The 14886-nt window shown below is 40.3% G+C and overlaps 1 protein-coding gene across 2 annotated transcripts in view; it reads right to left on the bottom strand.

Moving 5' to 3' along the window:
* Window positions 1-14886, bottom strand: part of Fgf14 (fibroblast growth factor 14) — a 705665-nt gene that overhangs the window by 233925 nt on the left and 456854 nt on the right. Inside the window, exon 1 of one of the 2 annotated variants that reach the window (XM_008855151.3) lies at window positions 12654-12904. The exons of the other annotated variant lie outside the window; for it this stretch is intronic. Within the exon in view, the coding sequence (XP_008853373.1) occupies window positions 12654-12846 (193 nt within the window). The 5' untranslated portion in view covers window positions 12847-12904. Of the gene's footprint in view, window positions 1-12653; window positions 12905-14886 lie in introns of those variants that run through there. 2 annotated transcript variants of the gene reach the window in all.

A 14886-nucleotide genomic window follows, 5' to 3' on the forward strand; every position in this document is an offset into this window, starting at 1 on the left:
GGAGGTCAGAAGAGGGCTTCGGACTCCCCTGGAACTGGAGTTAAGGATGGTTCGTAGCTGCCATGTGAGTGCTGGGAATCGAACCCAGGTCCTCCATGAGAGCAGTCAGTGCTCTTAACCACTGAGCCATCTCTTCAGCCCCTTATAAACAGCTTTTTAATGTTATGTGGCTTGCTTTTGCAAAGAAGAATAGTTTTGTGTCGATTTTCTAGGGCTGAACTCACTCCTAGGAAACTCTTGAACAGAACCTCATTTGAGGTTCTGGAGGCTTCTTCTACATCATCTTGTTCAATGACTACACTCTCTGTACTTCACTAAGTTTCCAGCCAGTTCATGGCTCTATGAAGCCCAGGGTCTCTAGAGTTTGTAACTGGAACGTCTACTTGCTCCCACCTCACTATGGAGCATGGTTAAGTTGTGCATGGATCACTGGGACGTGGAAGGAGAGTGTTAACATGACAGGGAGATTAGGGCAAGGGAGATTAGGGCATTTTCTTACGTTCACTTCTTAAGATGAAAATCAAGAAGCCTGCTTAGGTTGATAACAAAGCAATTATCTAGGAAATTTAAAAAAAAAAAAAAAAGAGCAGCAGTAAGTAGTCTGGAAAATGCACAGTTTGCAGTTTGAGAATTAACTCACTTGAAAGTAGATACTAACAGTGGTCAGCAACCTATTTCATCTGTTTGTGGATTCACCCTCGAAGTGGGCTATAATGTCAAACACAGTGACTCCTGGTCCTTATTACAGGACAATGACAGTGCCACTTCTGTAACATTTAAAGTCTGCAATGCTTAAAGTAAACAAACAGAAATATTTATGTTGAAAACTAGCTCCAGAAACCAAAATCTTAGCATGTGTGACATTTGGACACCAGTGACTTTTCTAATGGCAGAAATTACACCGCTCACCAGTGGAAGTACAGAGAACTTATTCTTGCAATTTTAGCAACTTTTTGTAATGTCTATAATTTTCCAAAATGCAAAGGACTTAGAACGAAGAACATGAAAGGTGAATGAAGATGAAATACGCCACACCTTACAGGAAAACGCCAGCATTGGCCACAGGCACTTTGGTGTTTTACTCCAAAATGAAGCCATAGCGATAACAGAGCAGCCCTTTCTAGGCTCTGCTCTACTGCTCAGGTGTTAATATGGTGTCTTGAGCACTGGAAGAGACCTGTACAGAGAGACAAAGACAGCACTCCTCTGTATAGCATTTATATATGTGTGTACCACCACTTCCCTGGTCACTGCCATCACAGCAGCAACCATGGGTACTCACTGAGAACCTGCAATAACAAACTGAAGGCATTGTGGTTGACATTCTAGCCCAATCTAAGGGGAACTCTACAAAGGCATAGAATATGTCACCAACCACTGTTACCATCTAGCATCCTGGGAATTAATTCTCAAACTGTGTATCCTCCACCAGGGAGATCTGCTTTTCAGTACTACCTTTGCCAACTTTGAGTCCTGGTAAAAGTACTTCACTTACCCTCATCCAGGAAAATGAAAATAATATCACCTACTTCCTGTGGTGAGAGACCCCTAAGCCGTGGTACATAGCACCTCTAATCCTAGCAGATAGAGCGAAGATGTTTCGGTTACTCTCTTGCTACACTCCTTAAATTTGCCAGGTGTAAAGCCACAGCAATCACTTCTGCCTTGCACAGATGTGTCTGATTTCCTGGTCCCTCCATCCAAGTCAGTCTCATCTTGGAGAGGACAGAGAGAACAAAGGCTTAGGCTTTCTTCCACCAAGTAGGGCCTCTGCATGGAATTTCATTCATGAAAACAGCAGTCATCTCATTTGCAAGAGTAGGGGCAATTATTGAGCGATCTAAGCCACAGAAATGATTAAGGTGCAAGTGGCATTTACTTATGAAGAAAGATAAATAAAGTTAAACAGTTGTAACTTGACCAAATGGTGAGGAGCATAAAAAAGCCATGAACAAATATTGAAAGGGCAGGATGTATCCAAGGATGGGCAGGAATTATTTACAGATATTTGGAGAGTTGAAGGGAGGCCTGTAGTGGAATAAAGAGACATTAAGCAATGAGATTCTGTTTTAAAGACCTTTTTAAGGAGGAGAGGATTGTTGGGTTCTGGAGAAATTGATCAAGTAAACAAATGCCCATCCAACATTCAAAGCAACTGGAGAGAAGACACTGCATTTGTGCAGTGGCAATAAAACCAACTGATCCTCTATCTCTCTCTCTCTTGGAGAATCTAAAAAAAAAAAAAGGGTAATAGAGCTGTGTCTGTAAAGTCACTCCTACACTTTGCTGCAGCGTTCTGCTACTTTTCATATTTGAGGAGCCCTTTGTCATTCTGGCAGGAAATCTTAGAAAACGAAAACCACAGAATTAAAACATCACCTTAACTATCTCACCAGTGCTCGTAATTATGCATATGTACATAATGATGGGTGTAGAAGAAAACATGTTAATATCACATGAAACCTTCAGATGCAAAAAGGAGCAAATGTACCAGCAGAAATATTCCACATCAAGAAAAGAAACTGGGATAAATGACCCTTTCTTTACTCATAACTATAACTATCTTTCTATATACTCTTGAATTTGAGTGACATATGTCAGTAAGTAAATTGAACAATATTTTAATTTGTAAAATAATTTCCTTTGATAGTAACTAAAGAGATGCAAAAGAAATGTTTTTAATATTTAACTATAAAGGCAAAAATTTCAAGTTCAGGCTAATTTGTAGAAAGATCATTCAGAAATTTGGCTTTATGTTATGCGAGCAAGTCACTCAACTGACACACAAGCAGATGTGTTGTAAAGAATACTTTTTCTACCAATAGACCAGGAATATCTTTTAAGAGAATATCCTATCACACCATGAAGTTGAATAACCTACTAATACACTGAATTAGAAATCATGTATAGCCAGGTTTGGTGGTACACACTTATAATCCCAGCACTCCAGAGACTGGCAAGAAGATTGCCATGAGCTTGAGGCCAGCCTGGGCTACAGACAGAGTACTATACTAGGTAAGCTAAAGCTACGTAGCAAGACATTGCCTTTGAAAAATCACATATGTCATAGATATGAGAAAACAATCACATGAAGATTTACGAGGCGTAAGTGATAGATTAAAACTATTTTGGTATACAAGTTAGCTAGCTACGTTATACTAAGATAGAAATTTATTACAAAAATCTGTAGTACTCAAGGCTGTGTGGGTGGGATAAGAATGAGGAACAAATTCTGAGAACATCTGTAGGTCACCAGTGACCTTGACAAGGGCAGCTTCATGGTGAGGGAAAAAATAACAAAAATTTGCTTAGAAAGGGTGAAAAGAGAATATGAGAAAGGGACTTGGATATTCCCTTTCCAACAACTTGCTAACAACAAAAAAGTTTAATTGGAATGCGTGATCGAGAGGAGATTCTTTTTCAGGTTAGGATTATATTATCACAAACTTAAATGCTGATGAGAATTATGTTCCTATGGATATTTTGTGGTGCAGGAGAGAGCTAAAAATTGCTGCAAAGCTAAGCCCACATAGGAAAGTAGATGTATGACTCAATGAGAGGAAGTCTTGACATAAGATTAGACAACTAAGCGTCCATCCACATGGCAGGTATGAAAAAAGGAAGCTAGTGGATATATCTGCAGCCTGGCTTCTCAAAACCATTGTGGAGCTAGTGAAAATGCCTTGTTGATTGTTGCTACATGTTTTTCAAAGAAACAGAAGCAAAGAAATTGAGAGCACAGAAAGAGAATACTTATATTCAAAGAGAAGGAGGGAAATAAGTATTATTTAGCCAAGTGGAAACAGATTTTTTAAAAATTCACAAGGGCCCACTTGGGTTTTTGACTATGAGCTTGAAGGAGGACCAACAGCCAAAATCAACTGTGTAGATTCAAGCATAAAGAAGAGAGGTCACTGTATTAAGTAAATAGTTTCACCATGTTAGAAAGATAATAAGAAAAGAAGAGACAATGCCAATAAAATATCATGTAACTGTAAGGCAATTCCAGATTTAAATGTTCATCAATGTGCAGTTTCTATAAAGTCCATAATGTAATTTACAATTAAGTCAACCTGACTGCATTGTGCTTTTCTATAATCTCTATTAAGAATTAAATATAAGAACTCATTAGAAAAAGACAATGAGCCAATGCTGATTAAAATCCAGCAAACACAGATTTCTAACCATCTGTAATTTTCATGATTAATTTGTGAACTTTCACCTTGATGATTTAACTTCATTTTATCGTGCAAAATAAAACTAATAAAGAATACAATCAATAATAAAACTTATTAGAAACCAGAGATATTTAGAATACACAAGTCAGGACAAATAATGAAATAGATAACAGACTTCATCACACAATAATTTAGACTCCTCAATCTATAAGATCACACTATTATTAGTTACTTGTCTCACTGCTATGATAATATACCTGACAAAAACAACTGAAGGAAGGAAGGGTCTATTTGGGCTCACAGTTCAAGGATACAGTCATTGTGATAAGGAAGTTACGGTGGCAGGAGATTAGGGGCAGCTGGTCACATTGTGTCTGCCGTCAGGAAGCAGCAAGTACGATGAATGCTTATGCTCAGCTCACTTTCTCCTTTTTATTAAATCCAGGACCCCCATCCACCCATAGAAAGGTGTTGCCCACTTGTAAGGTGGTCTTCCTGCCTCAGTCAACCCAGTCTATATAGTCACTTATAGGCATTCTCAGAGTCTAAAGTAATCTAGGTAATTCTTCATGGGCATGCCAGAGGCTTGTCTCCTAGTAAATCTCTTAAACTGACAATATTAACCACCAAAATGTAATTATGTGTAACATAGGGATATTCTGAAAAACAAAGTTACATCCCCATGTCAAAAATGACTTGGTAAATCACAGAAATTTCTTTTCTTCATTTTCCCCCCAAAGCCAGCCAATTAATCTTTACTTCTAGGTAAGTGGTCTTGCATCTTTAAAGTTAATAATGCACTACTACAATACTTGTAATTGGATTACTATTGTAATAACAGCAGTAACTGGATTATCATTAATCTCATCAACAGATGTATTAAGCATCTCATATTATTCTCATTGTTAATGTGACTCCCATTAATAGTTTACAATGACATGAATAAATACAAGATTGTAAGAAGTGAGGAATTTAGAAGACTGAAGGGTATACAGAACATTAGTTGTATGCCTGTCATATTTGAGGCCCTGACTCCTGACTGACTGTCTCTTATGGTCACATGACAGACTCCCTATCAATATAAGAGAATTATAGAAGCATAAGGTAAAACATATTCCACAAAAAGTATTTCACAAAATGGAATAGCCTTATGAAATCACAAATAAATAACTATGAGAAAACAGTTTAGAAATTATGTTGAGATCCTATAGCTCCCTACTACCATCTCTCACCCCAAAGAAACAGTAAACAATGGTAGTCATATGGCCTGACTTTCCTGAATGGAGGTGGGGTCATTGCAAACAAACTCACTCAGTCCATTGTTTTCTAGTCACAGCAGCACTGTGGTTGGCTTTAAGTTACGTTAACCTTTCTAAGATGGTCTTCTGACATATTTGAGCTTATCATTTTTTATGTTTTTCTTTAGCTTCTGGGAATTATAATGAAAATATTGAAAATATTTACAATATTTAGATTAGTCAACTGTCACTCCTTTTCACCTAAAAGCTTCTCATCATTTAGGAAAAAATTAGTAGTGAGTATAAGTAATAAAAAACAGGAACTTCAGAACTAAAAGGATAAATCAGATTGAAGAACACTTCTCTTTAGATTTCTGATATTTTTAAAATTAAGCAAATGAAATATAGAAGAATTGTTACTTTATATGAAGGGAAGGAAGGCTCATAACTTTACATGGAGGAAAGGAAGGAGGAGGCTCATGATTGCTTTAAAAAAACTATTCCCAAAGCATCACTAAAGCCAAGAAACTGAAGCAACCTAAGTGTACATCACTTGATGACAGGGCAAAGAAAATGTGGTACATGTAGTGGTTTAAATGAGAAACAGCCCTCATAGGCTCACATATTTGAATACTTGGTCCCCATTTGGTGGCACTGTTTGCTGAAATTAGGAGATGCAATCTTCTTGGAGGAAGTATGTCATTGGGGGTGGGCTTTGAGAGTTCATAGCTTCCTCCCACTTTTTTCCTCTCTCTGCTTCCTGAACATACTTAAAGATATGAGTTCTCAACCTTTTGCTCAGCCTGCCCTCTGCCATGGACACTCCCTTCCCCCATTATGGACTTTCCCTCTGGAACTTTAAGTCAAAATAAATTCTTCTTTGTATAAGTTGTCCTGGTCATGGTGTTTTATGGTGGCAGCAGAAAAGGAACTAATGTAGTACTATACTAAATGCAATACTATTCAGCTATAAAAACGAATGAAGCTCTGTCATAGATGAAACTGGAAGTAGTTATGTTAAATTTAGAAAACCACACATGGAAAGATCAGTCTTGCAGGATCTTACTCATATGCGAAATATAAAAAGTTAAATGCAAGGAGGCTAGGACATGGCGGAGTGAGGTAGAGAAAATCTGATCATTGGGTACCAAGTTCCAGTTCATGAAGAATAAGGAGTCCTGGCAAACTATTACACAGTAGGGTAACTGTAGATAATATGTAATGTACAGTGGATTTAAAACCTAGCAGAAATTATTTTTAATGTTTTTACTCTAAAAGAACAAATATTTGAGGTGTTCAATATTGTTAATCTAGCTTAAATATTATGTAATCTTTATATGTATCAAAATATCAAATGGGCTGGACTTGGTCATACAGTCTTGAAATCCCAGTACTTGGAAAGTTGAGGCAGCAAAACAGCAAGTTCAAGGCCTTCTAGGGCTTGTAGAGTAAATTCAAGGCCAGTCTCGGTAACTTAATGAGAACTTGCAAATTAAAAAGGGCTAGAGATGTAGCTCAGTAGTAGAATGCTTGTCTAGCAGGTGAGAGCCCCAGGTTCAATACCGAGTACCCAATTACCTCCAAGAGAAACATATTACCCTATATTAATCTGATCATTTTAATTTTTATGTATTAGTTAGAAAAATTAATTGAAAAATAAAAGATCAAAATTTTAAAAATAGAATTATTAACAACAACAAAATGAGATGTCTTGGCCAAATGTAAAAACATCCTGAAAATTCCACTACTTTGAAATATAAAGAGAAATCTATGACTGGCTATGATAACCTCAGAGAGGGAGGGGGCAAAAGAGAAGGTTTGGTGTTCCTCAAATCAGACCTTATGTTAAGAGTTGTCAAAAGATTTCCAAACTAGACAGCTATACATGGCATAGTAACTATTTCTTAATTTTATGTAAACTCAGTTTATGAATATAATTCAACCAAAACCTAACTATCCTATGGCTAGTTACATTTAACTTGACCAAATAAACTATATTTACTTTACTGAAATACTTTGTAATTTATTCTTAGTAACATACAGCAAGCATAGAATGTTGAAACCAAAGCAGCAGGCCCAATCAAATACAAGCATTCCATTGTCAATTCAAGGATGTTCCCATATCTCTTATTTAGAAATTTCATTGCAAAATATTCCTTACTTTTTTTTTTATAAAACTGAACATTTCCATTGAGAAACAGCACAATTTTATGTGACATTAATCAACTAGCAAAAGCTAGAACTTTATCAAAAAGTTAGCAACAAGTGTCATCAAAATATTTGTAGGAAGATTATTGAGGTCATGGTAAACAAAAACAGAAACAAACAAAAAAAACACTTAAAACGCTTTCAGAAAGAGAGGACCATGTTTCAGAGGCAAAACATTCTCTTGCCTTAGCTTGGCTTGAGCAGAGAATAAACATGAAGTTTTGTGTTATGAGCACATGCTAATGGCTCAGAGACAGTAATATAAAAATGATGGTCTTCCTTACTGTCTGCTGTTGATTATTTTCTGGTAGAGTGGGTACTTCTTTTCTTATGTAGTGCCTTATAAGGAAGAAGGAAACTTCATATTTCTTAGTACACCGGGGGTGGGGGGGCTTCACTGTCAGACTGAAACACAGTAGTTTTGCTCAGAAAGATATCCACATATTTCTGTTTTTTACATTACAGGTTAATTTGAAAACATAATTTAAGTAGCCCATTCTTTCTTATTTCTTAGGACATATTGCAACTTATTTTGGTAAGATTTGTTGATAGGAAACTCACACCCACTGACTAAACAAACATACACAGCTCATCGTCCATGGCTTCCATGATCCCAGGCAAAAAGTAAAAATAGAAAAATAAATTATAAGGAACAATTTTATGAACCTCACAGAAGTTTTTGAAAAGTTATTATCCTGCAAACAGCAGGGGTCCTTGCTGCTTAGAAGCATAGAAAAAACTTTTCATAGAAAAATTGCTATAGTTTTAGGATAAGATCATTAGCCTCATTTTCTGCCTTAGTTCTCTCTCTCTCTCTCTCTCTCTCTCTCTCTCTCTCTCTCACACACACACACACACACACTAAGAGTAAAAATGATAAAAGTATTTTGTAAATTGGTGGTTTCCTGTGTATTTCATTTCTTTATGTAAAGTTAACTTACACTTTTAAAGCATTTTCATGAATTGTATAAGTATTAAAATGAGGTAATTGCTGTTCTTCCTTACTTGAGACTAATTCACAAAAAGTCCACTCTATGCTTCCATTTAAAAAGGAAAAATTACATGTAAAGGGAAAGTAGAAAGGCATAAAGATTTGAAAAGTATATTTATTTTAGGGTGATCTAGTTAGAACACCGAGGTCCAAGAATAGCTTTTGAGCTTTGGACCCCTTGGCATTCCATGTTTTCCCTCCAGTTCAAGGACAGAGATGAGCACCCAGAACCCAACTAGTACCCTTTCAAGATATGAGAGCCAAACAAAGCAGAAACTTTATTTTTTTATTTATTATTTTTATTTTATATGTATGCATGTGTTGCCTGCATGTAAATAAGTGCACCCGTGTCATGCAATGCCTGTGGAGGACAGAAGAGGCTGTCAGATCCCCTGGAACTGGAGTTACTGACAGTTGTTAGCTGCCATGTGGGTGCTGGAATTTGAACCCGGGTCTTCTGCGAGAACAGTGTTCTTAATTGCTGTGCTTACTCTCCAGCCTGAAACTTTGTTAAATGAACCAAGTGAGGGTGTGTGTCTAGTAATTATTATTATTAGATAAACACAAGAAGTTACCAAATGTCACTGGAGGAATATTATAATTCCATACCTGAAGACTTCTCAGAGGATATAACATTCCCTCTAAGCTTTCAGAAATAAGATTAATTCCAACAGGTTATTAAAGAAGTCAGAGAAGATTTTACTCCTCTCTCTCTCTCTCTCTCTCTCTCTCTCTCTCTCTCTCGGAGTTGGAAGCTTATGACTAATTTGCAGGATACTAAATTGTGTTTGAAGTCAAAGGAGGTAGGAGAAGGGTGAACAAAAATGAATCTAGAAAGATGGGGGAAAGTTACAGTATCTATCACCCCCACTAATAGCCATTCTGAAAACTTCTGCCCTTCACAGCAACAAATCAACTGATACAGATCCCACTTTTCTGTGGGAGTAAGGGTTTGGGAGATGGAGCTCTAACTTTGCCAATAAATAAATTGCTACTTAATGAAAAAAAATGTTTTTGAGACAAGAGCTCACGAAGCCCAGGTTGGCCTTGAACTCTTGATCTCCCTGCCTCCACCAACCAAGTTCTGGGATTTCAAGTACGTGCCAGCATGCCCAGCTAAAAGAGAATGTTAAAGAGGGAAAGATCCCAAAGCTTAAGAAATGTTTGTTATCCTTTTCTAAAACACAAAATGTCAAGCCTTTGTCTTGTTTACAAATATGTCAATGCACATTCTACTTATCAGTGTGCTTAAAATTTCTATACGTCCTTTGTTTATCCCGGTGGACTAAGATTTTTCCCACCTGAGGTCTTTGCACACAGATGGCTCTTTGTACCTATTCTTAAGCCTCTAGAAACCTTCTCATTCATCAGTCAGTCCTCAACCTGGAGGTCTCCGGGTGGGCCAGCTTCCTCCTTCATCATCACTAGTCACTAGACTCATTTCCTGAATAGTCTCACTCCCAGTTATCCTCTCCCCAGTTCTGTACCTCTACAAGCTTGTAGAACTTGAACTTGCTTGTTTCTCATTCACTATTCCTCCCATGTGCAGTGACTCTCTGGCCTATGTGTCTGTGCTCCATGAGGGGGGGAACAACATCTCTTCTATTCACCAATCTATATATGTGAAACCTGCAGCGAGGCTTGTCACCTTGTAAGCTTTCAATTTTCATTTGTCAGATTAATGTTTTTCAAGTATTAAAGATATATGAAACTGTCACATCATATCTATTAGCAAATCAGATTTTAGAAGCTTCCTGGGGGCAATTATTATGCAAAGAGTAGGGAATATATACTTCCCCAAATACTGTTTAAGCAATAAAATAATTATATGTAGTTACATGTGATCATATTTCAAATATATATCAACATACAATTTATACAATAAATTTTTAATATTTGTCTTGCTTAAAACAGCAAAACTAATAAATTTCTATTTGATATTCAAGATCTAGGTTTTCTTTGACAAAGAACATATTTCTTAAATGATGAAACAGAACAAAAGAAAAAATTCTGATGAAATCTCTTATCTTTTCTTCCATTCTCCCACCACAATTAAGGTGGCAATATGACCCCAAATACAGTTTTCTTACAGACCATAGAGGTATGTGTATTATCTCAGATCCATGAATATTAAAAGAATCAATATATAAACACAGAAATTAACTATTAGAAGAGCCCAGGTATCTTTCTAGACTAGAAAAAAATGTAGACCCTATCTTAAAATTCACCAAATGCAAAGCAAACCCTCCCTTGTCACCCAATGTGATACAAATTATCCACTGCCTGTTTATAATAATCTACTTGTTATGCATTTCAAGAATGCATGCAGTAACTTCTCATCAGTGTTTGTACTAAAATAATCCTACTCAGGAGAGAATGGATTCATTGTAATTTAACTATATGGAAAATTTATAGCTCTTTGTGGTAAAAACTGTGGTTCAGGGGATAAACTATCTGACGAAATATAGCAAGAAGCAAACCATGTAAGTAGTGATAGTAGCACACTGATATCAACAGTGACTAGACTAGTTGACTTTTTCTCAACACAAAAGAGTCCCAGATAAGGTTCCCAGTAAGGCTTTGAAAAGGAAAATTCATTATTCTTAATAGTGATCATGACGCTTTGAAATTTCATTTTCTCATAGTCTACATCAAGAAGTTTCTCCTATTACATGTATACAATTTTTATTCCCTTAGGCTATGCACACCGCCATTTCTCAGATGTTTGCATTTAAGCCTGATAGTAATAAGTTATCTCTAATTTCTTATTGCCACAATAGGCTGTTGTCCTTTTTCATGTTTAATGTCACCCTTAAAAATTAAAAACCTGCATGAAAACTTTTGGCCAAGGATTGGGAAAGGTATGGGCACACACATCCAAATGGAAACCCAGGCTTTTCAGTGCTTCTCTTCTCTGTCTTTGGAACAAGAGGACATTGAAAACAAATACAGCTGGGCCCTGAGAATATATTGTGCTGGTCAAACAGATGCCTATTAACGTAAATACGTTCTGTTTCCTGCCTAGCCCACCTGGTTAGGAAAAGCAAGCAATCCCCAGTCTCCCTAGGAACACTTCACATGCTCCTAAAACAAGCACCCTTTGTAACTGGGCATGAAGAGGAGAGAGAGTGAGGGAAAGAGGGAGAGAGGGAGACAGAGAGAGAGAGAGAGAGAGAGAGAGAGAGAGAGAGATCTCCAGGGTGAAGACCCTGACATCTTAACGGCAATGGGAGAAGGTCATGATGGGCACTAGTTCTTTCTCAAAATACAATAATAAAAATACCACTCACAGTAAAGTCTCTAGTCACCTTTATGCAGTAACAGTTATGCTTTATGTAATTTGTTAGTTTACAATTAATGCAGACACATTAAGCTCTCTCATGCAGATGTTTCTGCAGGGTATCCCTGTCCCCATTCCAAGATTTGACTACAGGACTCCAGAGGGCTCAGTGCTGCCTGCTAACAAGCTTTCTGGTAAGTCTAGATGGAACTACACACGCCCCTGGTGCTCACTTCCCTTACATCAGTCCCAGCTAAGGGGCCCTTGAGCCAAGAGCTGTGAACCAAGGGCTTTTCCAGAAATCAGGAAGGCCAGGTGAGGCTGGCAAACAGCCAATTCCTGACACCTCCTGTCTGGCTGGGGATAGCACAGGGGACCTAAGGAAGTGAGGGAAAGAAGATCCCTCACCCAGCATTCTGGAGCTGGATACTGCTCCGGTGAGGCCCTGGGTCTGGCCAAGTACAAGCGGATTTTCTGGAGCCCAGTGCACAGGAGACTAGGAAAGCAAGAGCGAGCCAGGCTGTCAGAAGCTCTGGGCGGGCTGAGTTCCCAGTGGCTACAGGTTGCCTGAGAGCAGACTCCCAGCTATCAGTGAAAGGCGCTCAGGGCGCTCCAGAGGGACAACAGAGGGTTGGGGAAGGACCGACAGAAACAGAAGGGAGGGAAGGAACACCGGGAGCCGGACCTGGCTCCATCCAGGCCATGAGATGCAAGCCATCCTATCCCAGGCGCACCACCCCACAGTGACCCACACAGACCTTGGCGCCGCAACCTACGCTTCTTGAGGCCGAAGATGCGCACTTTGGAGAAGATATCCACCAGGTTGCCATTGCAAAGCCCACGGTTCTTGCTAGGGCTGCTCCGCCTCCTGCTGGCAGAGGGCCGGTCCCAGTGTTGCTCCCGCGCCTGCCGCTTCTGGCGGATCAAGCCGCTGGCGATGGCAGCGGCCATGGTGGCCCAGGGAATGGGTCGAGGGGAGGGAGAGACAGAAGCAAGGGGAGCCGGGGGCACCGGAGAGGAAAAGGGCGGTGCAGACCTCTGCTCGCCCAGAGGGAATCGAAGGGAGGGGCAGTTTGGCAGGGCTGGGGACTGGGCTGAGGGTGCTCAGTCCCGACTAGGACCCATCGCCCAGTCCTCCAGGCGCGGGACCAGGCGCGCAGATGCGCCCGGGGCGCAGCTGGACAAGCCCAGGGAGTCCCAGATCGTGGCTCCTTCCAAGTCCAGAGTGCAGTCGCTGTCGGTCACCAGAGCCCTCTTCGGGGTCGCCACCGCCACCAGCTCTGCCTTCTTGTCCTACCCACCTCCCAGGTGGGAGCTTAGCAGATCAGTTCCTTCCTGGACACGGGATGGAGGGCAGATCACCGCAGTGTCTCAACGTATTTGCGGGTGTAGGGCGAGATGGGCAGGTCTCAGCGCCTGGCTCGAGCTGCCCTCAGGCAGGTGCCGCCGCCGCCGCCGCCGCCGCCAGCTCTCGGCTTCTGCCGGTGATTGTCAAGTGCTTCGGAAATCAGCATCTGGAGAGAGCAATCTTCTCCCCTGAGCTCTCTAATCAAAGCGCTTGGTTCCCACCCCACTACACCCCCACCACCTAAGTGGTCTCCCTCTGGTGTATATCTTCAGAAAGAAAAAAAAAATGCATATACACTACTGACAAAAAATAACAATAAGAGAAAGGTAAAATGAATTGCACCGGGTGGGATGACAAGAGGCTGAGCCGAAGCAATTGGGATTGAAGGAATATTGATGTTCTTTTGCTCAGATGAAACTCGCCGGTTTCCGAGTCTGCCACGGGTTAGCTAGGGCTTCTCCAGTTTAACGTGGCCTCGGAGTCCACAGAAACTCTCAGCAGCAGTTGGAGGGCGAGGTGGTTTCCGCTTTCTGGCTAATCCCTCCAGCACTTAAGCATCCCCACCAAGTGGAGGAGGCGGGAGAGTGCGCCCCAGAGAGGGAGGCGCTCCACTTCTCACCTAGTCACCCAAACTTGTTGGACTCTCCTGCTGCCTGGAAGGATTGACTTGTCGTTGCCAACCACAACACTGAACAAAAAGAGGGACTAGAGGGGAGGAGAGAAGATGTAGTAGAGAAAACACTTCTGGATCTGCTTCCCAACTCACAGAAGAGGCGACTACAGTCTCTGCAGGGTCCCACACAGGAGATGAATTAAGATAACATTCCCGGAGAACATTGAAGAAGTCCCAGCAGGAACATTGGAGTTTGGTAAAGAAAGATGCCACCACATACTCAGAGATAGCAAAAAAGCAGTCAAGCTAAGGACATTCCACCTTGACCTGACTTGCTTTCGTTTGGTTTGCCTGGTAGAGAAGCTCTGTCAGGGAGCAAAGCCACTTGAACTGTGTCTGAATTTCAAATATAATACCTGCTACATTCTCCCATCAGCTTCCTGTCTGTTATCTGACAGTGTTCTGTGTTAGATGGATAAAAAATATGAAGGTCCAAGAGAAAGGGAGGGCACCTGGATAAAGGAAGGTTGTTGGGGAGAGGGGGACTCTTCATGCTTGGGTGAATACAGATCCTGGTTGTGGTTTCTAGGATACATTCCGGTGATAGATCCAAGTGCTAGATCTCTCTCTCTCTCTCTCTCTCTCTCTCTCTCTCTCTCTCTCTCTTCCCCTCTCCCTCTCCCTCCTTTCCTCTCCTCTCATTCCCTCCCTCCCTCTCTCCCTGTTTTTTCTCTCATCCCAGGAAGGTAAAGAGAAAGGAATGGGAAAGCTAGATTTCTTGCCATCCAGTGTGGTCACAGAGGACGAATCCTTCAGTCATTGACAGGTTTATACAGATCTTCTCTAGTGACTATTTTAGAGCTGGAAAGAAAATATTCAGAATATGGACAGCCTCAGGAACAGTTCTGAAGTCAAATGCACCTTCTCTTTGTCTCAGCAATAGGCAGAAAATACCACAAAGACTCAGCACCAGGCCAATGAGAGAAGTGCAGCACAGAGTGGGTCCCGGCTAGGCTGGAAGTCTGTTATA

Source organism: Nannospalax galili, unplaced genomic scaffold (genome assembly GCF_000622305.1).
Source record: "Nannospalax galili isolate Female #2095 unplaced genomic scaffold, S.galili_v1.0 scaffold287, whole genome shotgun sequence".
Taxonomy (NCBI): Eukaryota; Metazoa; Chordata; class Mammalia; order Rodentia; family Spalacidae; genus Nannospalax; species Nannospalax galili.